Source organism: Diplotaxodon limnothrissa, linkage group LG18, assembly GCF_057381915.1.
Source record: "Diplotaxodon limnothrissa isolate DT_005_m linkage group LG18, D_limnothrissa_male_GT1.1, whole genome shotgun sequence".
In the NCBI taxonomy this organism is placed as follows: Eukaryota; Metazoa; Chordata; class Actinopteri; order Cichliformes; family Cichlidae; genus Diplotaxodon; species Diplotaxodon limnothrissa.
In genome coordinates, this window is record NC_140613.1 from 23,568,649 (window position 1) to 23,589,171 (window position 20,523).

The 20,523-nt window shown below is 41.0% G+C and overlaps 1 protein-coding gene across 1 annotated transcript; it reads left to right on the forward strand.

Moving 5' to 3' along the window:
- The first annotated feature begins 411 nt into the window (after positions 1–411).
- crtc1a (CREB regulated transcription coactivator 1a) lies at positions 412–19,230 on the forward strand. The gene is made up of 16 exons (XM_085377653.1): positions 412–558; positions 3,605–3,721; positions 5,172–5,297; positions 6,989–7,050; positions 7,463–7,557; positions 8,114–8,164; positions 8,401–8,486; positions 8,572–8,612; positions 9,082–9,272; positions 9,418–9,563; positions 9,692–9,784; positions 12,553–12,651; positions 14,063–14,167; positions 16,740–16,823; positions 16,940–17,117; positions 17,874–19,230. The coding sequence occupies exons 1-16, from the start codon at positions 433–435 to the stop codon at positions 18,077–18,079; spliced, it is 1,806 nt and encodes a 601-aa protein (XP_085233779.1). The 5' UTR covers positions 412–432; the 3' UTR covers positions 18,080–19,230.
- Positions 19,231–20,523: the final 1,293 nt, after the last annotated feature.

Here is a 20,523-nt window from a genome sequence, read left to right on the forward strand (position 1 = left end):
TCCCCACACACTAACATGTTTAATAAGTGTCAGCAGGATCACGCAGCGCTTTATTAGCACACTGGAGAGGCTTCATGGGATCCTGCACATGTGGCCTTCCTGTAATAAGTCACACACTGGCTCCTGTTGTTTTAGTTAGAGTCAGTCCACAGACTGTTTTAGCTGTAGATTATAGGTATCACCTGTGGTCAGTAAATTCAAATATGTGAAGCCCACTTGGCCTGCACGACACTGTAAAAACCTTTTAAAAAAATAAGTTTAAAGACTTTTCATTCAGGATGAAGGAAAAGCAGGTAAACGTTGCCTTTTTTGGGGGGGTATTCTGTTTTTACGCTCTGCGTTGTGTCCGCCTCTCTAACCGGAAGCTGTGCGTCCTCCCTCCGTGTTACTTGACGCTGACCATTGAAGGAAAACGGAGCAGAAGAGCGAAACATGGCGACTTCGAACAATCCGCGGAAATTCAGCGAGAAAATCGCTTTACATAACCAGAAGCAGGCGGAGGAGACGGCGGCGTTTGAAGAAGTGATGAAAGACCTGAGCATAACCCGAGCAGCGAGGGTAACGACACCGTTTGCTGCCTTTTCCTTCCCTCCCTCCTGTCTGCGCTCCGTTTGTTTTCAGCGAGCTGTCAAATAGGCATTTGTAGCGCCGCGGCTGCACGCAGAACAGGTAAACAATAACAAACGACGCTTCCTGCCAGCTGTGGCCGATTTTCTCCTGTCGGTGGACGGCCAGCTGAGCCGACACGATGTGTCGGTCCTCAAATGTAGATGCGTACTGCGGGGACCATCTTTCCTAAAAGTTATTGGCTACAATTTTTGTCCCACGCAAGTGTAAAGCAAAGGGGCGTGCATCCGTGTTTGACAGCGCGCGTCCAGCACCGCGATTTTCCCTTCATCTCGTGGGCTTAGATACGAAGCGATTAACCTAAAGCATATGATATGATCCGTGAACGTAGAGATTGACATTTTAAAAAATGAATTAGAAAATCGTGGTGCATATAGGGATATATGTTAAGGTGTGTTTCTGTGCATATAAACCGCGGTGAACTTGTCTGACGGGTCCTCAGGCCTGTGTGCACTGCAACATGAGTGACATTTACGTCAAAGATGAAGGCCAGCAGATTATGTGGAATTTAAGCCACATACAGCACAGGCCTCCAGAATAAATCCTATGGAGGCAGGGCTTCAGTGGAAACCGCTACTGAGTGGAAATATGATGGACTTAACATCATTGCAAGCATCAGCCACTATCCTATCTAAGCTCTGTTTCTCTGAATCTGTGTGTTTGTGTCTGCTCAGAAGACGATAAAGAGCAACTTAAAGGTCTTTCTAGAATCAGAAAAGCAGAAGTATCATGTAACAGTAGATATCGTGGATGCTGGTTCACAGTCTCACGTCAATGGCAGACTGCAGTGCAAAACTTCTAAACGTGCATTGCTTTAAAAAAAAAAATATTAGAAATACACGCTCACCCGACACTTTGTTAGCTACACCTCACTAGTGATGGGTTGGCCCATTAAGAAGTGCCTTAAATCCTCTGTGTGATTTTTTTTTTTAACTGCAGTTTCCTGTTCTTAGCTGACAGGACTGGCACCTAGTGTGGTCTTCTGCTGCTGTAGCCTATCTGCTTCAAGATTCAAAGATGTTGTGCATTCAGAGATGCTTCTGCTTCTTCTTCTTCTGCATGCTTTGGTTTTAATGAACTTTTTTTCGGGGATATTGCATCTTCCTATCAGCTAGAACCAGTCGCGCCTTTCTCCACTGACCTTTGACATCAACAAAGCGTTTTCACCCAGAAAACTGCCGCTCACTGGATGTTTTCTCTTTTTCAGACCATTCTCTATGAACCCTAGAGGTGTTTAGAAAATCCCAGTTTCTGAAATACTGAAATACCAGCTCACTTGGTCCTGACAACCATACTACGATCAAAATCTCTTAAATAACCTTTCTTCTCCATTTGGTTTGAACTTAAGCATCTTGACTTGACAGGTCTACATGCATAAATGCACTGAGTTGCTGCATTGTGTCTGGCTGATTAGATATTTGCATAAACAAGCAGTTGAGGAGGTGTATCTTAAAGAAGTGGCCAGTGAGAGCACGCACAAAAATCGCTTGGTATAAACTGAATATATACCAATCAAGTACATTTCATTTGAACAGGTAACTTAAATGTAACATTTTACATTACACTTATGCAACATAGTTACGTGTAACCAAATAACCAAAAATCATCAGTTTGGGAATACATGTTAAGAAAAATGGCCTCCCTATGCTTTACCTTTAAACACGTCCTTATCTGGAAACTAATAGAACAAGTTGCATCAGAGTTATGACTTTATTATTATAGGTCCATATTTGTAGACGATATGTCTCGACAGGTTGGTGGAGGTCTGTGGCCTTATGTTTTTTTTTTTAATCTAGATTTCATTAAGTATGCAATCAGTCGTTTGTGTGTTTTTGGCTGTCAGTAAAATTATGCAAAAACCTCCAAGCTGACTATAATTAAAACCCAGTGGAGAGGTGGAGTATGAGCAAACCCATTAAACAGAGCGACGCTGGATCGCTTTCTTCAAAACTGCGAGATGGGGCAGTGAAACTGGTGAAAGGATGCACTTTTCCAGTGATTAATGGAAAGACAAACATTAGGTAGCTCTTGTTTGAGCCAGAGTTAGACATGCTGGAAGGATGCCTCGGGTTTAGAGTTTCACCCTTTCACACTGTTGCCTCCCTTTATGCTCAACTCTCACTCTGATTTTTCTTTTGTGCTTTTCTCCGTACACGGCTTCTTGTGATTAAAGTGACCCAGACTTCATATTCTGTTGTTACAGTATCTAATCCGTTGCATCAGAGACTGCGTTCATGTAGCTAAAGAAGTATACTCTGAGGTTGGAGGCTTATCAAAATACACCACTGATGCAGGCATAGTAATTGTTATTATTAGATTTTCTGCCATGCCAACAGTAAGCAGTGGGCTTGCATGAGACAATTTAATTGACTGGTCATGGGTTCTCTGATTGGACATGGAAAAGGAGGCTGTTTTGAAATAAACACTGGAGTGACAGTTTGGAGGGTTTTCTTCTGAAATGAAGACAGGCACATTCAGTGATACTGAATTATATCTATACTGCTTTGCTTGCACCTTGGCATTCATATAATCTATTCACATTAAATAAAAAAGAAACCGTTAAATTTGACACTAAATTAGCTGTAAACGTTAGAGCTTGCAACAAAATTTGTCACTAAATTAAACAGCTTTTAGTTTCCACCACTTCGATCTTCCTTTCCTTTACTGCTAAAATCCACAAATCTCACTTTTAGCACTTCAAAAAATTTAAGAAAAATCTGCAAACAGTCCTGTAATGTAAATGAAACAATCATGCAACTTAAAAAGAAAATGTTCTAGCAGAACATCATATTCAGCTCTCGTTATTAACAATATCACGGCCTGGTCCTTGGTTTTTAGGCGTGTGGGGTGTTAATAGCTAATTTATTACATCGCTGTAACTGGAGCGTGGACTTAATGCGAGCGAGAAACTCTTTTACTTCTTTTCTAAATTTCCCATAAATGCCTGCTGATTTACCTGATGTTGTTCTTCTTGCAGTTGCAGTTGCAGAAGACCAAATATTTGCAGCTGGGGCAGAACCGTGGGCAGTACTATGGAGGATCCTTGCCAAACGTCAATCAGATTGGAAACAGCACGATCGACGTGCCTTTTCAGGTACAGGATTGCTTATCTTTCCTTTGCCTTTCACATTTACAACTAAAATATACCTGGTGTAGGTCAATTCAATCTGTGGCCTTAACTGCAAAAATATATTATGTGATATAAATAAATAAATACCCCCATTTTTTCCCAATCTCTATGGGTAAGTAATATCCTGCAGTATTGACTGGTCGCTTTTTTTAGACATCCTGAGGTTCTTTTTCCCTGGACTAAATATTCTTCTACAGGAAGTCACATACTTTGTGTAAGTCACTTATGTAAGCAGTATATGAACAAAAATAATACTTTATTTAGAGGCAGTGTAAGTATCCAAGGCCACAGCCTACATTAGGTTTGTATACGGTTGTAGCATGGCTCGGCGCAGGCTCTGTCCAATAAACACTGTGTACACAGTCCTGCAATAACTTTGAAGTTTATATGTTGCTGCCGCAGCGTAATAAGAACGTTCTTGAAGCCACGTCTGTCACACCAAATTTGAATTGTGTGTTTTATGTGCAGGGAGACAGCTTCATACTCGGCAACAACGTGAACAGAAGCAGAAGTTTTTTTATTGCTTTAAATTGTTTTCAGGAGCAGCTTCAAAGGTGGCAGGAAAGGATTTGCATTAATTGTCGACAGAAACATAAAAGAAATGTCAGTCTTCAGTGAAAGCCTTAAAACTGATATTGCACAATAATGAATGTTAGAAATTGAAGGGAAAAAGGGTCAGGAGGTTGTGTGTAATTTGTTCTGAATAATAGGTTTCATTTTATTTGGGGAAATAAAAAAAGAAAAAATCATTGCGTTCAGTGCTATCTGCAACGCGACTGCTGCGTTGCTTAGTGTGTCAGTCTGTGTATATGAGAAAGAAGAGCTTCTCCATGTTTTATTCTCTCAGCCAGTGCTGGAAACAGTCTCTTGCTTGAAAGGCACTGAAGCTGCACAGCAAGACAGAAAACATCTGTCATGTGGGCTAAAAAGCCCTTGTCCTTGAAATTTCCACGGAATAGCTTCAGACAAATGGAACAAGATACCAACCTTTAAAAAAAAGGAAAATGTAATGCAGTTTCGTAGTTTTAATTTTCTTTGCCAATGAAATGACAACCCTCAAAAAAACAACAAACAAACAAGTTGAAGAACACGCGTAGAACATAATGCACACATTTCAGATTTTCTTTTTCCAGTCTTCCCCCATCCTTTTCACCCCGGACCACTTTACCTTTCATTCCTGTGCTACATGCTCATAGGAAGTGTTTATTCTCTGCTGGCCAAGAGCAGTGTAACTGAGGTAAAGTGCTGACTACCGTGGCTGCCGCAGTGCTTTTTGTAGATTAATGACCTCAAAAACTCTCTTGTTATTGTTACACATTCAGCTCTAATAGTGCAGGCCGGTGAGGAGCTGAAAAGTAATGTTTGCAATTTGCCCAGTTCATTACCCATTTTTTTCCTTGTCTTTATTTGTCAGAATTCAGGGCTCGACATGAACAGGTCGACGCGACACCACGGATTGGTGGAAAGAGTCTACCGCGATCGGAACCGCATCACATCGCCCCACCGGAAACCCCTGTCTGTTGACAAACACGGACGACAGATATCCTTTTATGCTGCCTGTTGGGTGAAGTGTTGTTTAATGTTGGGGCGATCGTGGCTCAAGAGTTGGGAGTTTGCCTTGTAATCGGAAGGTTGCCGGTTCGAGCCCCGGCTTGGACAGTCTCGGTCGTTGTGTCCTTGGGCAAGACACTTCACCCGTTGCCTACTGGTGGTGGTCAGAGGGCCCGGTGGCGCCAGTGTCCGGCAGCCTCGCCTCTGTCAGTGCGCCCCAGGGTGGCTGTGGCTACAATGTAGCTTGCCATCACCAGTGTGTGAATGTGTGTGTGAATGGGTGGATGACTGGATATGTAAAGCGCTTTGGGGTCCTTAGGGACTAGTAAAGCGCTATATAAATACAGGCCATTTACCATTACCATTTTTATCTGGTTTCTGAGCTTCAGTTTAAATCAGAGTGCTTGGTCAAAACTTCACTCGGTCAAATTTTTCTTTAGGAGCAGTAGAGTGGCATTTCTGCAGATTATTAGGAATTTACACAGATGTTATCCTACCAATGCATGCCCCATGCTACAGTATTTGTTTTGGCCTGTTCATGCTGTTGGAAGCCTGATATACTTAATCACACTGAGAAAAAACAAACAAACATGTTAATATCCTAAAAATGGGTCAGTTTAACCCATTCCTAGGTGCTTACTAGGCATGAATATTTCAGCTTTTTGTGGATTCAAATGAGAAGTAGCTTTGAAATGAAAAACGATAGGGATGTCTCATAAACTGCTGTAGGTGCATGAAGCCTAAAAACAGGTCATTTTAGCCTGTCGCTAGGTGGTTGCGGGGCAACACAATGCCATCATAATGTGTCATGCATAATTTAGCTTTTGCGAATACAAATTAAATGTTACTGTTGTGAAATACAAACGATACAGTGCTTTTATAAGGTGCATAAGTGCAAAAAAAATGGATCGTTTCAAACTGTTGCTGGGTGGTTGCTAGGCAATGCGATGATGCCGCAGTATCTGATATAGATAAGAACCTTCCGGGGCCTAAGATGAACTTGTGTGCACAGGTTTGGTTGCTCATCTTCTAATGCTCTCGGAGGAGTTGGTGGACAAAGAAACCAACGCACAGACAGACAGAGATTTCATGTATTATGATAAATATTCAGTGGGAGGAGTTTGGCTGGGAATAACATGGTGTCAACAGCTGAACATTAGCATCGTGGAGATGTTAATAAACCATAGTCTGCACACACCCACACAGTTCTGAGAACAGGACTAATCACACAGTATAAGTGAAACCACCTGCGGGCTCTCATCATTCTCCAGCAGAAGTCAATGCAAATCTTTAAACTGTATTATTGTTTTTTAAAGCTTAATATATGCATAAAATATACATTTGTGTTTAAATGCTCCTTCGTGGTAGCATTATTGGAAAATACACAGTGCAGAACAAGCAATTATTAACACCTTTTCATTAATAATGCTGTTGTATTCAGCTAGCTTTTGAAACGGAAGTGCTTCTTGATTTCAGATTTTTAGATCTTAATCAAACTCTTTGTGGGCATTTTTGTAAAAGACTTCGGCCTGTAGGTAATGAAAGTGTACCCTGTATTGTAGAAGATCACCAAGCACAGTGCTTTTTTTATTTATTTATTTTTTGAATTCACAGAAGAGAGTACACTGATTCTGCCAAGGCTTTATTCTCCAGCTGTTATTTCTTAACCTGCGATGTCACATTGACAGCTGTCCATATGGCTCAGTATATCTCTCGCCGCCACCTGATACTAGTTGGAGGAGGTAAGACGGTCTCTGATAATGACACAATGTCTCGGCATGGCCTTCTTGCAACTAAATGCATTTTTTTTTCACCTGTCATGAAGAAACGTGTTCAGATAATAACGCAAGACACATTCAGAGTGGAAAGACCCAAGAGGCTAACACTCTGACTGTGAAATCCTTCTGCATTGTCACATATTTAATGACTTTCACAGTTTCTGCCATTGAGAAAAAATATTGAAATGTTTATATTTACACTTAAAACTATTCCAGTGTCCTTATTCTAGTGTTAAACATTTAAAAATAACTGACTGCTGCATGTGATGCTGTTGTCGCGCAGTGCTGTAGTTGCCCACTATGTACTTTTTTGTGCTATTCGGGTAGATTTTGTCTATAGATCGCCTTATGTGAGTTTAAAATTCTTGTGCTGCAGGACAAACTCTGACTCAGCACTGCATCAGAGCACACTAATTCCTGCCCAGCAGGCCTCCTTCACTGGAGGATCACAGGAGCTGCAGCCAAAACGAGGTACACAAGATTTCGAAGATGTTCTCGTCATGTAGTGTAAGAGACATGTTCATTAGTGTGGTGTGTGTCAGCTCACTTCATACAGACACCCTGCATGAAATGAGCTTTTAACTCTGCCTTGAATTAGTCTATATGTGCTTTTTAAATTAGTGGTTTTTTGCATTATCTGCAGAATTCAGTGTTATTTGTTTTTTTGTTTTTTTTTGTGATCCTGTTTAGTTTTTGTGGTATTTTGTTGCTTTCTCCTGACGACTCAGTGGAAGCGCCCTCCAGTGTATGATGAAAGGGTTTGAATGCGGCTTTGAAGGCAAGAGGAGGAAAATTGATTGCTGTGCAGATGGTGCGCATTCAAGTACCATGTGAATTTCGCTCCTAATGGCCATGTGAGGGGAATTATGTCAATTTTAGAAGCACTTTGGTTGAATTTGTATGTATCATCTTGGAGAAGTGCTTGTGCTTTTACCCATTATTTGCATTCAGAATTCTTTTTTCTTTTACTAATGTCACACTTCTTGTCTACTTTCTTTTTTTGTTTTTGTTTTTCCTCTTTTTAAAGGAACCTTTTCTTCCCACTGTCATCAAGTGCTTACTCAAAGGGAATTGCTGGGTACCTTGTCATCATTTTGTACCTTACAATGCAATAGTGCTTGGATATATATAAATTCATGTATATATATGTTGTAACTTGACGCTACATACATTAACGACTGCACTTACTCACTTGATCTGATTAAATGAAGGCAGTTATTATGAGCTTCAACAGGCAGGACATCTGTAGATCCAAGAGATTGAGGAGATTTATTTTTTAATTTAATTTCTCCATCTCGCTCTTGCTCTCCCCAGTCCTCCTACTCACTGTACCGGGGTCTGAAGCAATTAAACAAGAGGTGGATGAAGATGGACAGAAACATAACTGGGACAGCAAAAAAGTAAATCTTCACACAAAATGTTTTTCACTTGAGTATCTCACTGGTCTTCCTGATACACTAGTTGTCTTTTTTTCTCCCACTTTAGAACATTTCAAGATCCAAGCCCTGCAAAGTTCCTGGAATCCAGTGAGTTTTAATGTCTTAGGTTGTCTAAGGATACCTTCCTCTATAGTCTGAGTAACACAATGAAATTATGTTTCAGTGTAAATATTTTTGGGGGGCACGTTGGTCTCACTGTTACGATATAGTGTTTAAATCCAGAAAGGAAGCTTCGGCTAGGTACGTGTGTACACAAATCTGATGAATGGGTGTGAATAAAGCGTAGTTTTGAACTGAAAGCATCTGACTGTAGTTCAACATTTTCATTTTGACTCGCTCAACTGCCAAAGGAATGAGAGTGTGGAGCCAAAAGATTTGCAAAAATACCCTGGGCCAAATGCATGAAGTCCAAATATCTCTGGACTTGTTTGCCTCGGGAGACATTTCCAAGTAATCTGAATAAGCTACTGGTGTTGGCGGTTCTGCTATTTCATCACCGAGTATATCGAGCATGTCATCGCTGGAGAGTTTACGGCACCCATCTGTTTTTCTGCAGCATTTTCCCGTCTCCAGAACAGCAGCTGACCGCTTCGATGAAACCAGCAGCCCACAACACTGGCGGCTCTCTTCCCGATCTGACCAACATCCAGTTCCCTCCTCCGCTGCCCACCCCGCTCGACCACGACGACCCAGCTGCCGCCTCGTTCGGCTCCCAGAGCAGCACGCAGGCTCTGGGTAACACACAAGGTGGTAATAAGCACTCTCTCCTCTGTTCTCTCTGGACATATCTTAAAGTTATGTGCAGGATATGAAGGATCTTGGATTTCAGCATTTGCCACTTGTTTGGTGCCAAGTTGGGTCTTTAAGGAAACTGTTTTCTTGTGCTGGGTAGGAGTGAACACGTCTCAACCCACAGTAGCCATGGAAATCCAGGCCGGGCAGGATAGTGTGATTCCTCTCATCCTGAACGCGGGAGACTCCCACCAGCACCAGAACCTGCAGCTCTCCCCAACAACTCCACCTCTCACTCTCTCCCAGGTACTCAAGAGGAAAGCGTTGTACATTAATAGACATAGAAACAGTGTCATGATTTGTAGGCAGGCTACAAATACTGAAATGAATGCTTTTTGAGGTTTCTGTCATATAAAGTGCCGTGCTCCCAACAGGCAGCCATTAATGCCATGAACCTGGAGCAGCAGCTGTCCCAGTACGCCTTCTTCAGCCAGCAGCCGTCGTCCCAGACACACCCAAACCAGCAAGTGAGTTTCTATCCAAAGCCACAGCTCAAAACATAATAAACTTCATCTCATTCATATGTACGAACATCCAGTTTTATATAGTATTATGACCACTTGCCAAAAAAAATCAATGAATGAGTCAACAGCAGTTGTTTAACTCGGACGTGTGGCTCGTTTTGTTTTCATTTACCCGTTTTAAACATCCAGAGGATCGCTGAGCGTTAGTCCATCTGCATATGAAGCAATTCGCTCACTGTCTGCCGCTTTACAGCTGACAGTTGGTCGCCCTGCCCTGTTGTTAGTTACTTCAAACAATCACCTCAGAGTTGAGAGTAGTTTAACTTGCTTTCTGCCCACCGCTAAAGCCAAATCACTGCTAGTCACTTCCTCTTAGAATGTCTATCACCTTAGGTCAGAGTTATTTGAAGCCGAAAAGATAATGGGAAACTTTCAGCAACGTGCTCTCCTACACAACATGCTGCCAGTGCAGATGTTGCATATCGCTGCCCCCTCCCCCTGGCACTGACTCACTTTCTCTCTCACTCCCTCGCTTTTACCCGTGGTTTGTGGACATCTTTTCATTTTCTCCGCAGTTTTGGTTGCATTTCCTCTCCGGTTTTCTCTTTTCTGCCGCAGCCGTTCCTTAAACTCTTCCTTATAAGGAATTATATTTCTTGGGTCCGCTATAGTAGCTGCAGTGGATTCACACTCGAATCGCACTCTCGAACTTGTCATGTCATGTACAACATACAGAGAAGCGTCTGATCATGTTTGTTATTGGTAGTAGTAGAGAATGAGTCATTATCATCTGAAGTTAAGTCTAAATTTTGGAATTGATGAAATAATTTACTTAGTAAAAGTTATTCTGGGTCTTCCAGCCAATCAGAGTCCTGAATTTTCAGTGGCTGTGGTATAGACCTCAGGAAGTTTCACTGGAAATTAGGATCGAGTCCATTCCTTTACAAACCTGTTGCTGTGTTTCAGTTTGTGACGCTGGCGTTGTGGTCTGCTTTCCATTTCATCAGTCTGTCAGCTCCCTAAGCCTCCAATCTCGGGATTATGTTTATTAATGCAAGTACAGCTAATCCCAATCTCCAAGTCTTTCCAACTTCTTCCAATATTTTTGGATTTATGAATGTTTTCATTCTTTTCATTCTAAGAATGTTCATACATTTTATCTCTGTTTATCACATGAACGCTAAATCATTTGAAACTATAGCTTTATGTTAAATGTTACTGAACACGTGTCCTAACAAACTGTAATCATGAAGCCGTTCATGTTTAACTGAAATGAAAATGCATTTTTGTGTTCCACAGCCCATTAAAAAAAAAAAAAAGAATATTACAAAACTTTGATGTTAGCCAGACTTTAAGATCTCAGACTTAATGTTTATCTGCAGCTGCTGCTGCTTTTTAATTAGATTGATAGCATCCAGATTGTGAATGAGTGAGTAAGATGAAAAATGAGGGGAAAAATAGATAAACTGCATTTAATGACGATGATGCGTTTTGGCTCTCATGGGAACATTCGACTTACTTTGACTTACTTACGTTTACTCGTCTGTGATTCAGTCACCTCTCTATTGTTGAGATGTTTAATGAGATGGAATTAGAGAATAACCACACCAGAGTTATAGGAGCAGCAGTTCATAAATGAATTATTATAACTATATTTTTTAATAAGGTTCCAAATAAATAATAAAACCTATGATGATTTCAGTTACCAGTTAGTTGGAAGAAAACTTCGCAAACTCTTTGATATTCCTGTCACGTCTGCTTTTATTTCATTTACTTTGATTACTTTTTGAGCAGATCTTCATTTTTGCCACAGTTGACTAAAAATAAAAACGCACCAACAACTGTGCTTTCCATGTCTTTATTCAACATACTGAGTTATTATCAGAGAGGCTGTAAAAAAAAAAAAAGTGAATCCCTGCTAATTGCTTCTCCAAAAGCTGTTTGGATTCAGGTGTTCCAATTATGAAGATGAGACTAGAAGTGTGGGTTGTAGAGGTTGTTCTCAGTAAGAAAGCCATAGAGAGTTTTCTCTTGTGATAACTATGACTCAGTCACAAAAGCTTTCTCGCTGGGTTTTTGCACAAACCTCTTAAAAGCTACAGACACATTTCCAAGAATCTAGGCGTTCATCGGTCCACAATGAAATAAACAGAGGAGATAATGACGTGGGGCTATTGGGATCACAGCAAGTGCGAATACACGCGGTCCTGAAGAAGGTACAAAGAACCCAAGGCCAACTGCAAAACACCTGCGGAGATCTCGCTAACTTGCTAAAATCTTTGTTCGTGTGTCTCAACTCCCAGAACAACAGATGAGACGCAAGTATAACATTTTGACAAAAAATACACAATGATTTACTTAGAGGGGTAAAAGTAAAACCATATCCCTGCTGCCTCGGGGTCTGGGAAAAAAGACATTTCACAGGAGATTGTCAGTGCAGCAGTCCTTGTGCATAGTCAGGTCAGACTCTTCACCTTTAACTAGAAAGTTTATGTGTGTGTTTTTTTTACATTTTGGCATGATCTTTGACAATAAAATTCAACAAAAACATATAAAACTCTAAAATCTAAACTCCTAAAAATGTCACATAAAAGGCAACTTGTAGCCTTTTATGTGATTTTTTTTTTCTTCTTTTGATGTGTTTTCATATCTGCCAAGATGTAATAAAATAAGATATGAATATAATGCGTGTGTGATAAGCAAGCATTAAAATTATACAGTGGTGCTTAAAGATTAGTTATCTATTTATGAGTCCACTGCTTATTTTCCAGCAGGCGGGTCTGGTCCAGCTGCCGTCCTCGGTGAACTCCTGCTCCCCATCAGACAACCAGGCGTCCTCGCAAACCAACATGACCATCGACATGAACGCGGTGAGCAGTCTGTGTCTCGCTGATTTGTTGCAACAACAACCCAGTGATGACTGGTTCTCCTTGGCTGGTTCCCAGTTTTCCCAAAGAACTGTTTTCAGATGGTGTTAACGTGTTGGGCTCGGGGTTTCGCGAACACACTGCCACGTCGAAGTAATCAGAACTGATCTCGTAGACGTTCAGCTGTGACGTGAAGTTGTCCAAGAGTGTGTTTTGTAACAGACGTTTTGCTTGGGGGGGAAAAAAACGACGTGAAAATAGGACTGTGTGTGACAGTGCAATTGTTCTTTCTTTGTTATTTTAACTATGATACAAAACCATAATTTTGCAGTCCCAGAATTTCTTTGTTTCTCTGCAGAGTTCAAGTCCCCCCCAAAAACCACTAAAGCAGAATGTAAAAAAATGCACAAAGAGATTCGCAAAACATCCGTGAATCTGAAAGCTTCTGTAAGGCGCTGTTTCTCCTTCAGATCTAGGCTCTCGCTGCTTCGCTCTACTGTTGCGATGGGAATGTGTTTGGATTACTGCAGAAATGAAGTGGCCTACATTCTCTTCATCTCCGTAAAAGACTGTGCGGCGTGAGGTCACGGAAAACGCAGAGGAAGCTCGCTGGGATCTGGATCTTAGACTTGTATTCTTGTTATTAAACCGTTAATAAGGAAATGTTTTTATCATTTTACAGTCAAAGTAATGTCAAGGAAAACATGACCTTCTTTCATTTTCAGGCGAGTTCAAACAGGTTTACTCGACGCCACTGACCAGGTCACCGGTTTATAGCTCTATCCACAGACCTTGAACTCCTTTTTATCGCTCTCATCTCATGCTACCATTATTTTGGTAACTTATCTTTTAATAGTTTAGGAGTTTAAAGGTTTGAACGCCTCGTTGACTTGATTAAACATTATCAGCCTCATTTGATAAATCTCAATTACTTGATGGCGTATCTGTTGCTTACTTGGAAGGTTTTATAGTACTTTTTTTTAATTTTGTTAGACAGTATAAAAAACATCTGATGATAGGACAGAACAAGAGATAGCAGAGTGGGTTTTCCCTGGTCACTATTTTTAAAATATTCACTTGCTCAGGTTTAATTTCCAGCGATATTCTTACTAATTAATCCCCTGTAGTACTCAGTCTTTCACTTTTCTTTTTTTTTTCTACTACTCCACTGACGTGAGATCTACACATCACTCGTCACATATTGTGATCATACTAATTACATTTCAGCATTAGCTACAAGTATGCACAGGTTCAATATTCCTCTGATCGCCAGTCTCCTGCAAGAAAAACACCACAGACATGGTTAACCAAAGCTCCTTGTTCAATAGGAGAAGAGTTACACACAACGAACGAGGGGGGGAAACAAAACGACGGCCTCCAGTGTGAATAACTCAAATGTATCCTCTTGTATCAGGCCTCGTCCCTTCAACAGTACCGCAGTAGGGTTGGATCCTCTGCCAATCAATCTCCAACCTCTCCCGTCTCCAATCAAGGCTTCTCACCCGGAGGCTCGCCTCAAGTAAGGGCGTATGGACTGAACGAGCTGCTGGCTCGCTTTGTATAAACATCACCGTCCCTTGCATCGTAGTGCTGTGGTTATCTCTGCTGAGTAGGACTCCGTGCAGCTTTTTCTTGTTGATACAGATCTGGGCAAAATAAAATAAAATAAAAAGCGAGCCCTTCAGCAAGACCCATAACATCAAAACAAGCATTTCCCCCCCTTAAGTTAATTGTATTGTCATTATTTATGCATTTACATATGATTACTTTCTGTGTTTTATAAGCCAAAAAAGAATAATATCTATTAGTATCTAATAAGTAGATAAAACACAGTGTAGCCTCTATTAGTTGACATTTTAACGAGCAATAGCAGGAAATCCTGGGGTTTCTTTGAGTCTGAGTCTACCGACATGCACAGCGGCATCATTAACCTTATAAATCACTGATGTGTTTTCCATGCTTGACATAAGAGGAAGTGAAACCGCGCAGTGAAGGAAATACTCTGGGAGAAAGCTGTCTGTGTGTACTTAAAGTTAATAATATATACATAGAAAATGTGCATTAAAAAGTTCTATTCCTGATCTGAATGATCACATTAAGCATTGACAAACTGTGAACCCTGAGCAGCTCTTGTTTTGCCCAGATCTGACCACCAGTCTCTTTAAGCAGTCTCTTAGTGTCATTGATGTGTTTTGTGATGTAGCCGTGTCCCTGACCTTCCTCCTCCTCTGCTGCTTTTTGTGGTATTTGCATCGCAACTCCACCGTTTCCCTCCCAGTCTTGCTTATTAGACTGTGAAGTGGAGTTTGTTTTGTTCTTTCCCATGTTTGTCAGATCTCTGTGTTTATTGTGGGTTTGCACCAGCATGGGGGGGAATGGGTGAGCATCAAGGGAGGTATTAATCCCCTTCGAAGGATTTTTCAGGAAAAGCTGTGCAAACTGAACCTTGCTTGCAATGTAGTGCATTAAGATAAACTGAACACACCCAAGGTAAACATGGATTAGGGCTGTCAGTGATGTGCGTGAGACTTAGTAAAAGCATGTAAGATTTGCAAAAGGTAGTGCTGATAATCTTTTAATCGCTTATTGCTAAGTGTTCTTTCTTAAATACTGTCTTGAATTACACCTTTAAAAGTGCCATCTAGTAAGCCTTTACTGGTCCAAAGATTGAAGTTATAGTTTCTGACTTTTAAACATGCCCTTGTGTGTTTGAGATGTGGAGAGAGAGAGGAACGTGGCGAGTGACAGAGTTGATTCATGCTGTGTGTGCATTTCTATATGTTTGCTTTCCCAACTCGGGCCTTTCCAGAGCTGAAGTGGCTCACTCGTAGTCCCGAGGTTATCCACGGGCCAAACCACAACCAACAGTCTGTGTTCTCTTGTTAACCTGCTCTGCCCCGTGGGGAGTTGTGCAGCGCACACAGATAATGTGGTTTAGAACTAGGTGGAGCACAGACTGAGAATATGATCCAATTACTTATACATTAAGAGGCCACAATGAAACGGGAGAATTCCTGCTGCTGATTCGATGAGGACATTCAAATGAGGAATTTCAAGAGAATTAGCTTGCGCTGGATGAGTCGGTGGAGGGGAGAATAAAGCCACAGAGGGGATTACATTTTCAGTGATTCCCTTAATTTTAACGCACATTACATCCTGTTTGGTTTGTCTTAATTAAAACGTGGAAGCCAGAAGGCAGGAGAGGAAGCTCCTTTTTCATGTAAGGCTTTCCTTTTGTTGTCCTTACGTAGACGATTTGGGGCGTTTGGCCGGTTTGCATTTCAGTGTATTATGTATACAGAGAGCTGTAAGATATCGGCAGCTGATATTGAAAGATTTTGCCTCGTGTGATTAATTAAGCCATTTATTTATTTATTTTATCATATAATACATTTATTTACATATCTGCAGATTACTACAACTGTTTTTTTCTTTTATTTTTTGCAGGTTTTAAATCGTTTTTGTGCAATTAAAATGAAAAGGTTTGTGCTGCAGTAATGTCACACAAATGTGCAAAACGTTATGGCAGATGCTCAAAGACTTGTGAAGGCCTCCTCATGAAAGAAAATCGGCTATAAGCATTTTATAGAGGCATATAAAAAAATCCTAATTATTCTAAGCCTTTGTATCTGGTTGTCTAGACCCGAGGTGTCAAACATGCAGCCCACTTTGATCGTTAGTGGGTCAGACCAGTGAAACTACATGATAAATGTGTAAAATTCCAGTAAAACATCTGGTAGTTTATTGCCTAGACGGTGCTGTAATTCCGAGATTTTTTTCTTTTTAAAACACAAAAGATAAAATAAATACGCTGATGGTGCATCATTCACATAAAAACACTTAATGTGTTGGCATATGCAAACTGGGTGGGCATTTGTACATTAAAAACCTCACACATTTCCAGACGTTGTGACATGTTGCAGTGTTCTAGCTGCTTTGACTGTCTCGTTTTGTATATCCCGTGTTTTTTGTTTAATGTATTATGTCTGAAGCCTTGATGCAATACATATATATGCTCATATTGATGGTGCGCACTTGTAATTTTGACCTACATCTATAATAAACCGATCACTGCTTGTTTGTTGTTGCAGCACAACTCCATACTGGGCAGCGTGTTTGCAGACTTCTACGACCAGCAGCTGCCTTCCATTCAAGCCAGTGCGCTCTCACAGCAGGTACAGGCTCCGTCCGTGTCAGATAGAAACCAATCATCTTCGCATGTTTTTCCTGCATTTAGCTTTCTCCTACTTCAGGGACTTGTTGCATTATTTCTTTATTTTGGGATTGCCAGTTGGAGCAGTTCAACATGATGGAGACCCCCATCAGCTCTGACAGCCTGTACAACCAGAACTCCACCCTCAATTACTCCCAGGCTCTTATGATGGGTTTGACTGGCCACTGCAACCCTCAGGACTCGCAGCAGCTTGGATACAGTAGCCATGGCAACATCCCCAACATCATTCTCACAGGTGCTTCACACGGCTTCTCAAGACATGCAGCGAGTGGCCTGTTAAGGCAGAGACCCAGACTCTAAAGTGTAGAACTGGTAGATCCAAGTGCGGAGGAACGCTTGTGATTCACATTTTCTTGTGGGTCTTGTGACAGTAACTGAACAGAAGAAGCTTCACAATGATTTGGTTGATTACTGGATTTGTATAATGGATGGAAGCAACAGCACTTTGTCATTCAGTCGTTGCATGCTGCCGCAACCCGACGTGTTGTTACATTTCTCACGAGTTGCACATCAAGGATAAAAAAGGTGGTTGCAGTTATGACGGAAGTTACGACGTAGATTTCCCACAGAAGTCTAAATCGGGCATAAATCACAGGATAAAAAAAATGAAAGTCCAACTTGATTATTTATGGTCTGAGCAGTATGAAAGTAGCGGGTTACCTGTCATTCAATCACTAGAATGTTAGCTCTGACATTGTTAAATGCTGCAGAGACGTATAACACTTATCTGCATGTAGATTCAAAGATAACCATCCTCTTAAGGTTTGCCTTTATTAGTTTTTAAAAAATTAGCCCTCCTAATAATCAGCTTCACTTAGATATGTAATTATGATGCCAAGCTGTCCCCTTAAGTTGTTATCAAATCATAACCCACACTCCTCTGCATTCTTTTGTTTTCATTGAAGTTGTCTCTAATTTTAGCCTTCCTTCTCTTCCTTAGAAACCTCAGTGAGATGAATAGTATTTTTTTTTTCTTGTTGTCTTTCCACAGTGAGTGGAGAGTCTCCACCCAGCCTGCCCAAGGACCTGTCTGGCTCCCTGCCCACAGATGTCAGCTTTGATGTGGACTCTCAGTTCCCGCTGGACGATCTGAAAATCGACCCGCTGACGTTGGATGGCCTGCACATGCTCAATGACCCGGACATGGTCCTCACCGATCCCGCCACCGAGGATGCATTTCGCCTTGACAGGCTGTAACAAAAGTAGCGGGTGTAACAGGTGTGTGAACTCTGCTACCTAAAGCCGAGGGTCTCTGAGGAGAAGGTATCTAGAATCAGGCTGATCAAAGGCCTCATCTGGGCTGAGCATCAATTCCACACGACCCAACACAATCGACTCCCACAAATGAGCTCTTAAAATGTTTCTAAAGACTGCTGCTAGCTTCCCTTTAATGGTTCTCTCACTACCTTTTGTGATGGATCCTGTTGCGATTTAGATGATATACCCGTTTTTTATTCGAGGAAGCTTAATGAAAATTTGGGGGCATAAACAGCCCGGTCTCTAATTCTCCATCAATGACTGACTAAACTATGTCTGTAGAGCAAACCCGTAATAAATCACACTATAGCGATCGCACGGCTGTTAACATAGAGTAGCTTGATGACTCAGAGGAAACACCTGTTGAGCTTAACCTCCCTCTGTCCCAAGCTGTAATGGAAGCCCCGGTGAGGCGATGAGTCACCCTTTTGCAAGCTCATTTATTTTTAGGGAATGGTGAATTTTGATTTTTATCATAGTCAGTGGCGGTCATCAGTTTATGCATGAAATCACAAATCACTGTGCATACTTGTTTTGCCTTAATAGCGTCTACATTTTGGTTTTCATGCAAAGATGACTCTTATGTAGATGAGGAAGAAAGAGGGGAAAAAAACAAAGAAGCATTTTAGGGATGGAGTAATTTTTTACAGGTGGTTTGGCCTACGTAATCCGCCGTTGTGTCGTCACTACCATATCATTTTTCAACTTCATTTATCGCACCTAAACGGATAAATGAGGAATACGAGCTAGATGTTTACAGGCTTTGTTTTATATTTTACATGTACAGAATGTGATTAGAGTTTGCGTAACGGTATCTATGCAAAACTACAACGATCGATTTGGGACTGTAAAATGAAACACACACATCGAACCCTTATACGCAGGAAGGCAGCGTGCAGGATTCTTAGAGGACGCACGGCGACCGTGCCATGTTACTTTTGAAACTGTTTCCGTTCTTTCAGACTAGTGAGGTGTAGAGATGGTGGGGGGAAAAGGCACACTGAGCGTGGCACACAGGATTACTCCCAAAGATGTGACCTCAGCGTAGTTGAAATATCTATATATATATATGTATATTTTTCCAGACAATTGAACTGCCTCTATAATAGAACAGAATTGTTGATACAAAGAGAATGTATTTAGGTCACATCTGTACAACCATGTTGTTGCCATCCTGTCATCCTCATTGCCTCTCATAACTAGCCTTTATGTCCTTAAGGACACATATTGTTTCCCCAAAGCGGATATGACATCCTGCTTTAAGTTTTATGTGTTGCTTTGCTCGTTTCCCTGGCACTACAGCGACTCTATGTATCCGTTTTCTCGTAGCGCTCGTGTTGTCCGTGCCCTTTATCAGTTCGTTCCGTATCGCTCTGGTCGCTCTCGTAGTCGTATGCTTTCGTGCTTTAAAAATCCTCTGTGAAATCAGTGCGTGTTTCAGTAGATGGGTCCTTTGAGTTCATTCAGAAACGTGTCTCATTATTGCACTTTATGCATTTATTTAAAACACTGATTTCTCAGAGTGTATATACCAAACCCCCCGTCCCCACCTACCCTCGTGACTGTTATGTGCACTGGACCTGTCTGTCCTGTCTTTGATAAAACTTGCCTTCTTGTAAAAAAAAAAAAAAAAAAGAAGACGAAGAAAAAAGAAAAGACAAATGAAAAAAGCAAATTGAATTATAGTTATTTTTGAAAACTTCTATAAAAAAATCTATTGAAGAGAGCTGAGTTGTTACTCAGTCGGTGAGTATTTTGTTACACTGTTACACATTTTTCTTTCCTACATTTTTTGCACGCAGGTGTGTCTGTCGTGTCTCTGCAGCTCTGACTGCATCATGTCGGAATAAAGAAAACGAAACAATGCTCGAAGACGTTTGTAATAAATTATTAATTAGCAAAAAAAAAAAGAAAAAAAGAAAAACAAACCACGGTTCAAGTTACAAAAATAGTGCATTGGACATTTGCAGTAAGTGTTATTGTAATACTGTGCCAGATGGGATGAGTCAGTCCCTGAAAAGTATTTTGCAGAATTAATATTGCAGTTCAGTGCAGGTAGAATAAAATGTAAAATAGATATAGATTCATTCCCAGGACACTATTCGGCTGTTATGTTCCTGAAACATCGCGTCTGTCGATGTGCGTCGAGGAACCCTGTGCCAGCATATTTATTTTCATGCAACACAAAACTATGATTGAATCTTAAAATTAGATTTTTAAGCTTTTTCCTTTAAAAAACAACAACAAAACTCTAATATTTCAGATGCATCATGTTGGTCAGTGATCCTGCGTTCTAGTTATCACTGTGGGAAAGTGGGGTGGTTGTTTTTCTATTTTAATAATTTTGTGACTGCACGAATCTCCTTAAGTGTTTTCTCTTTATG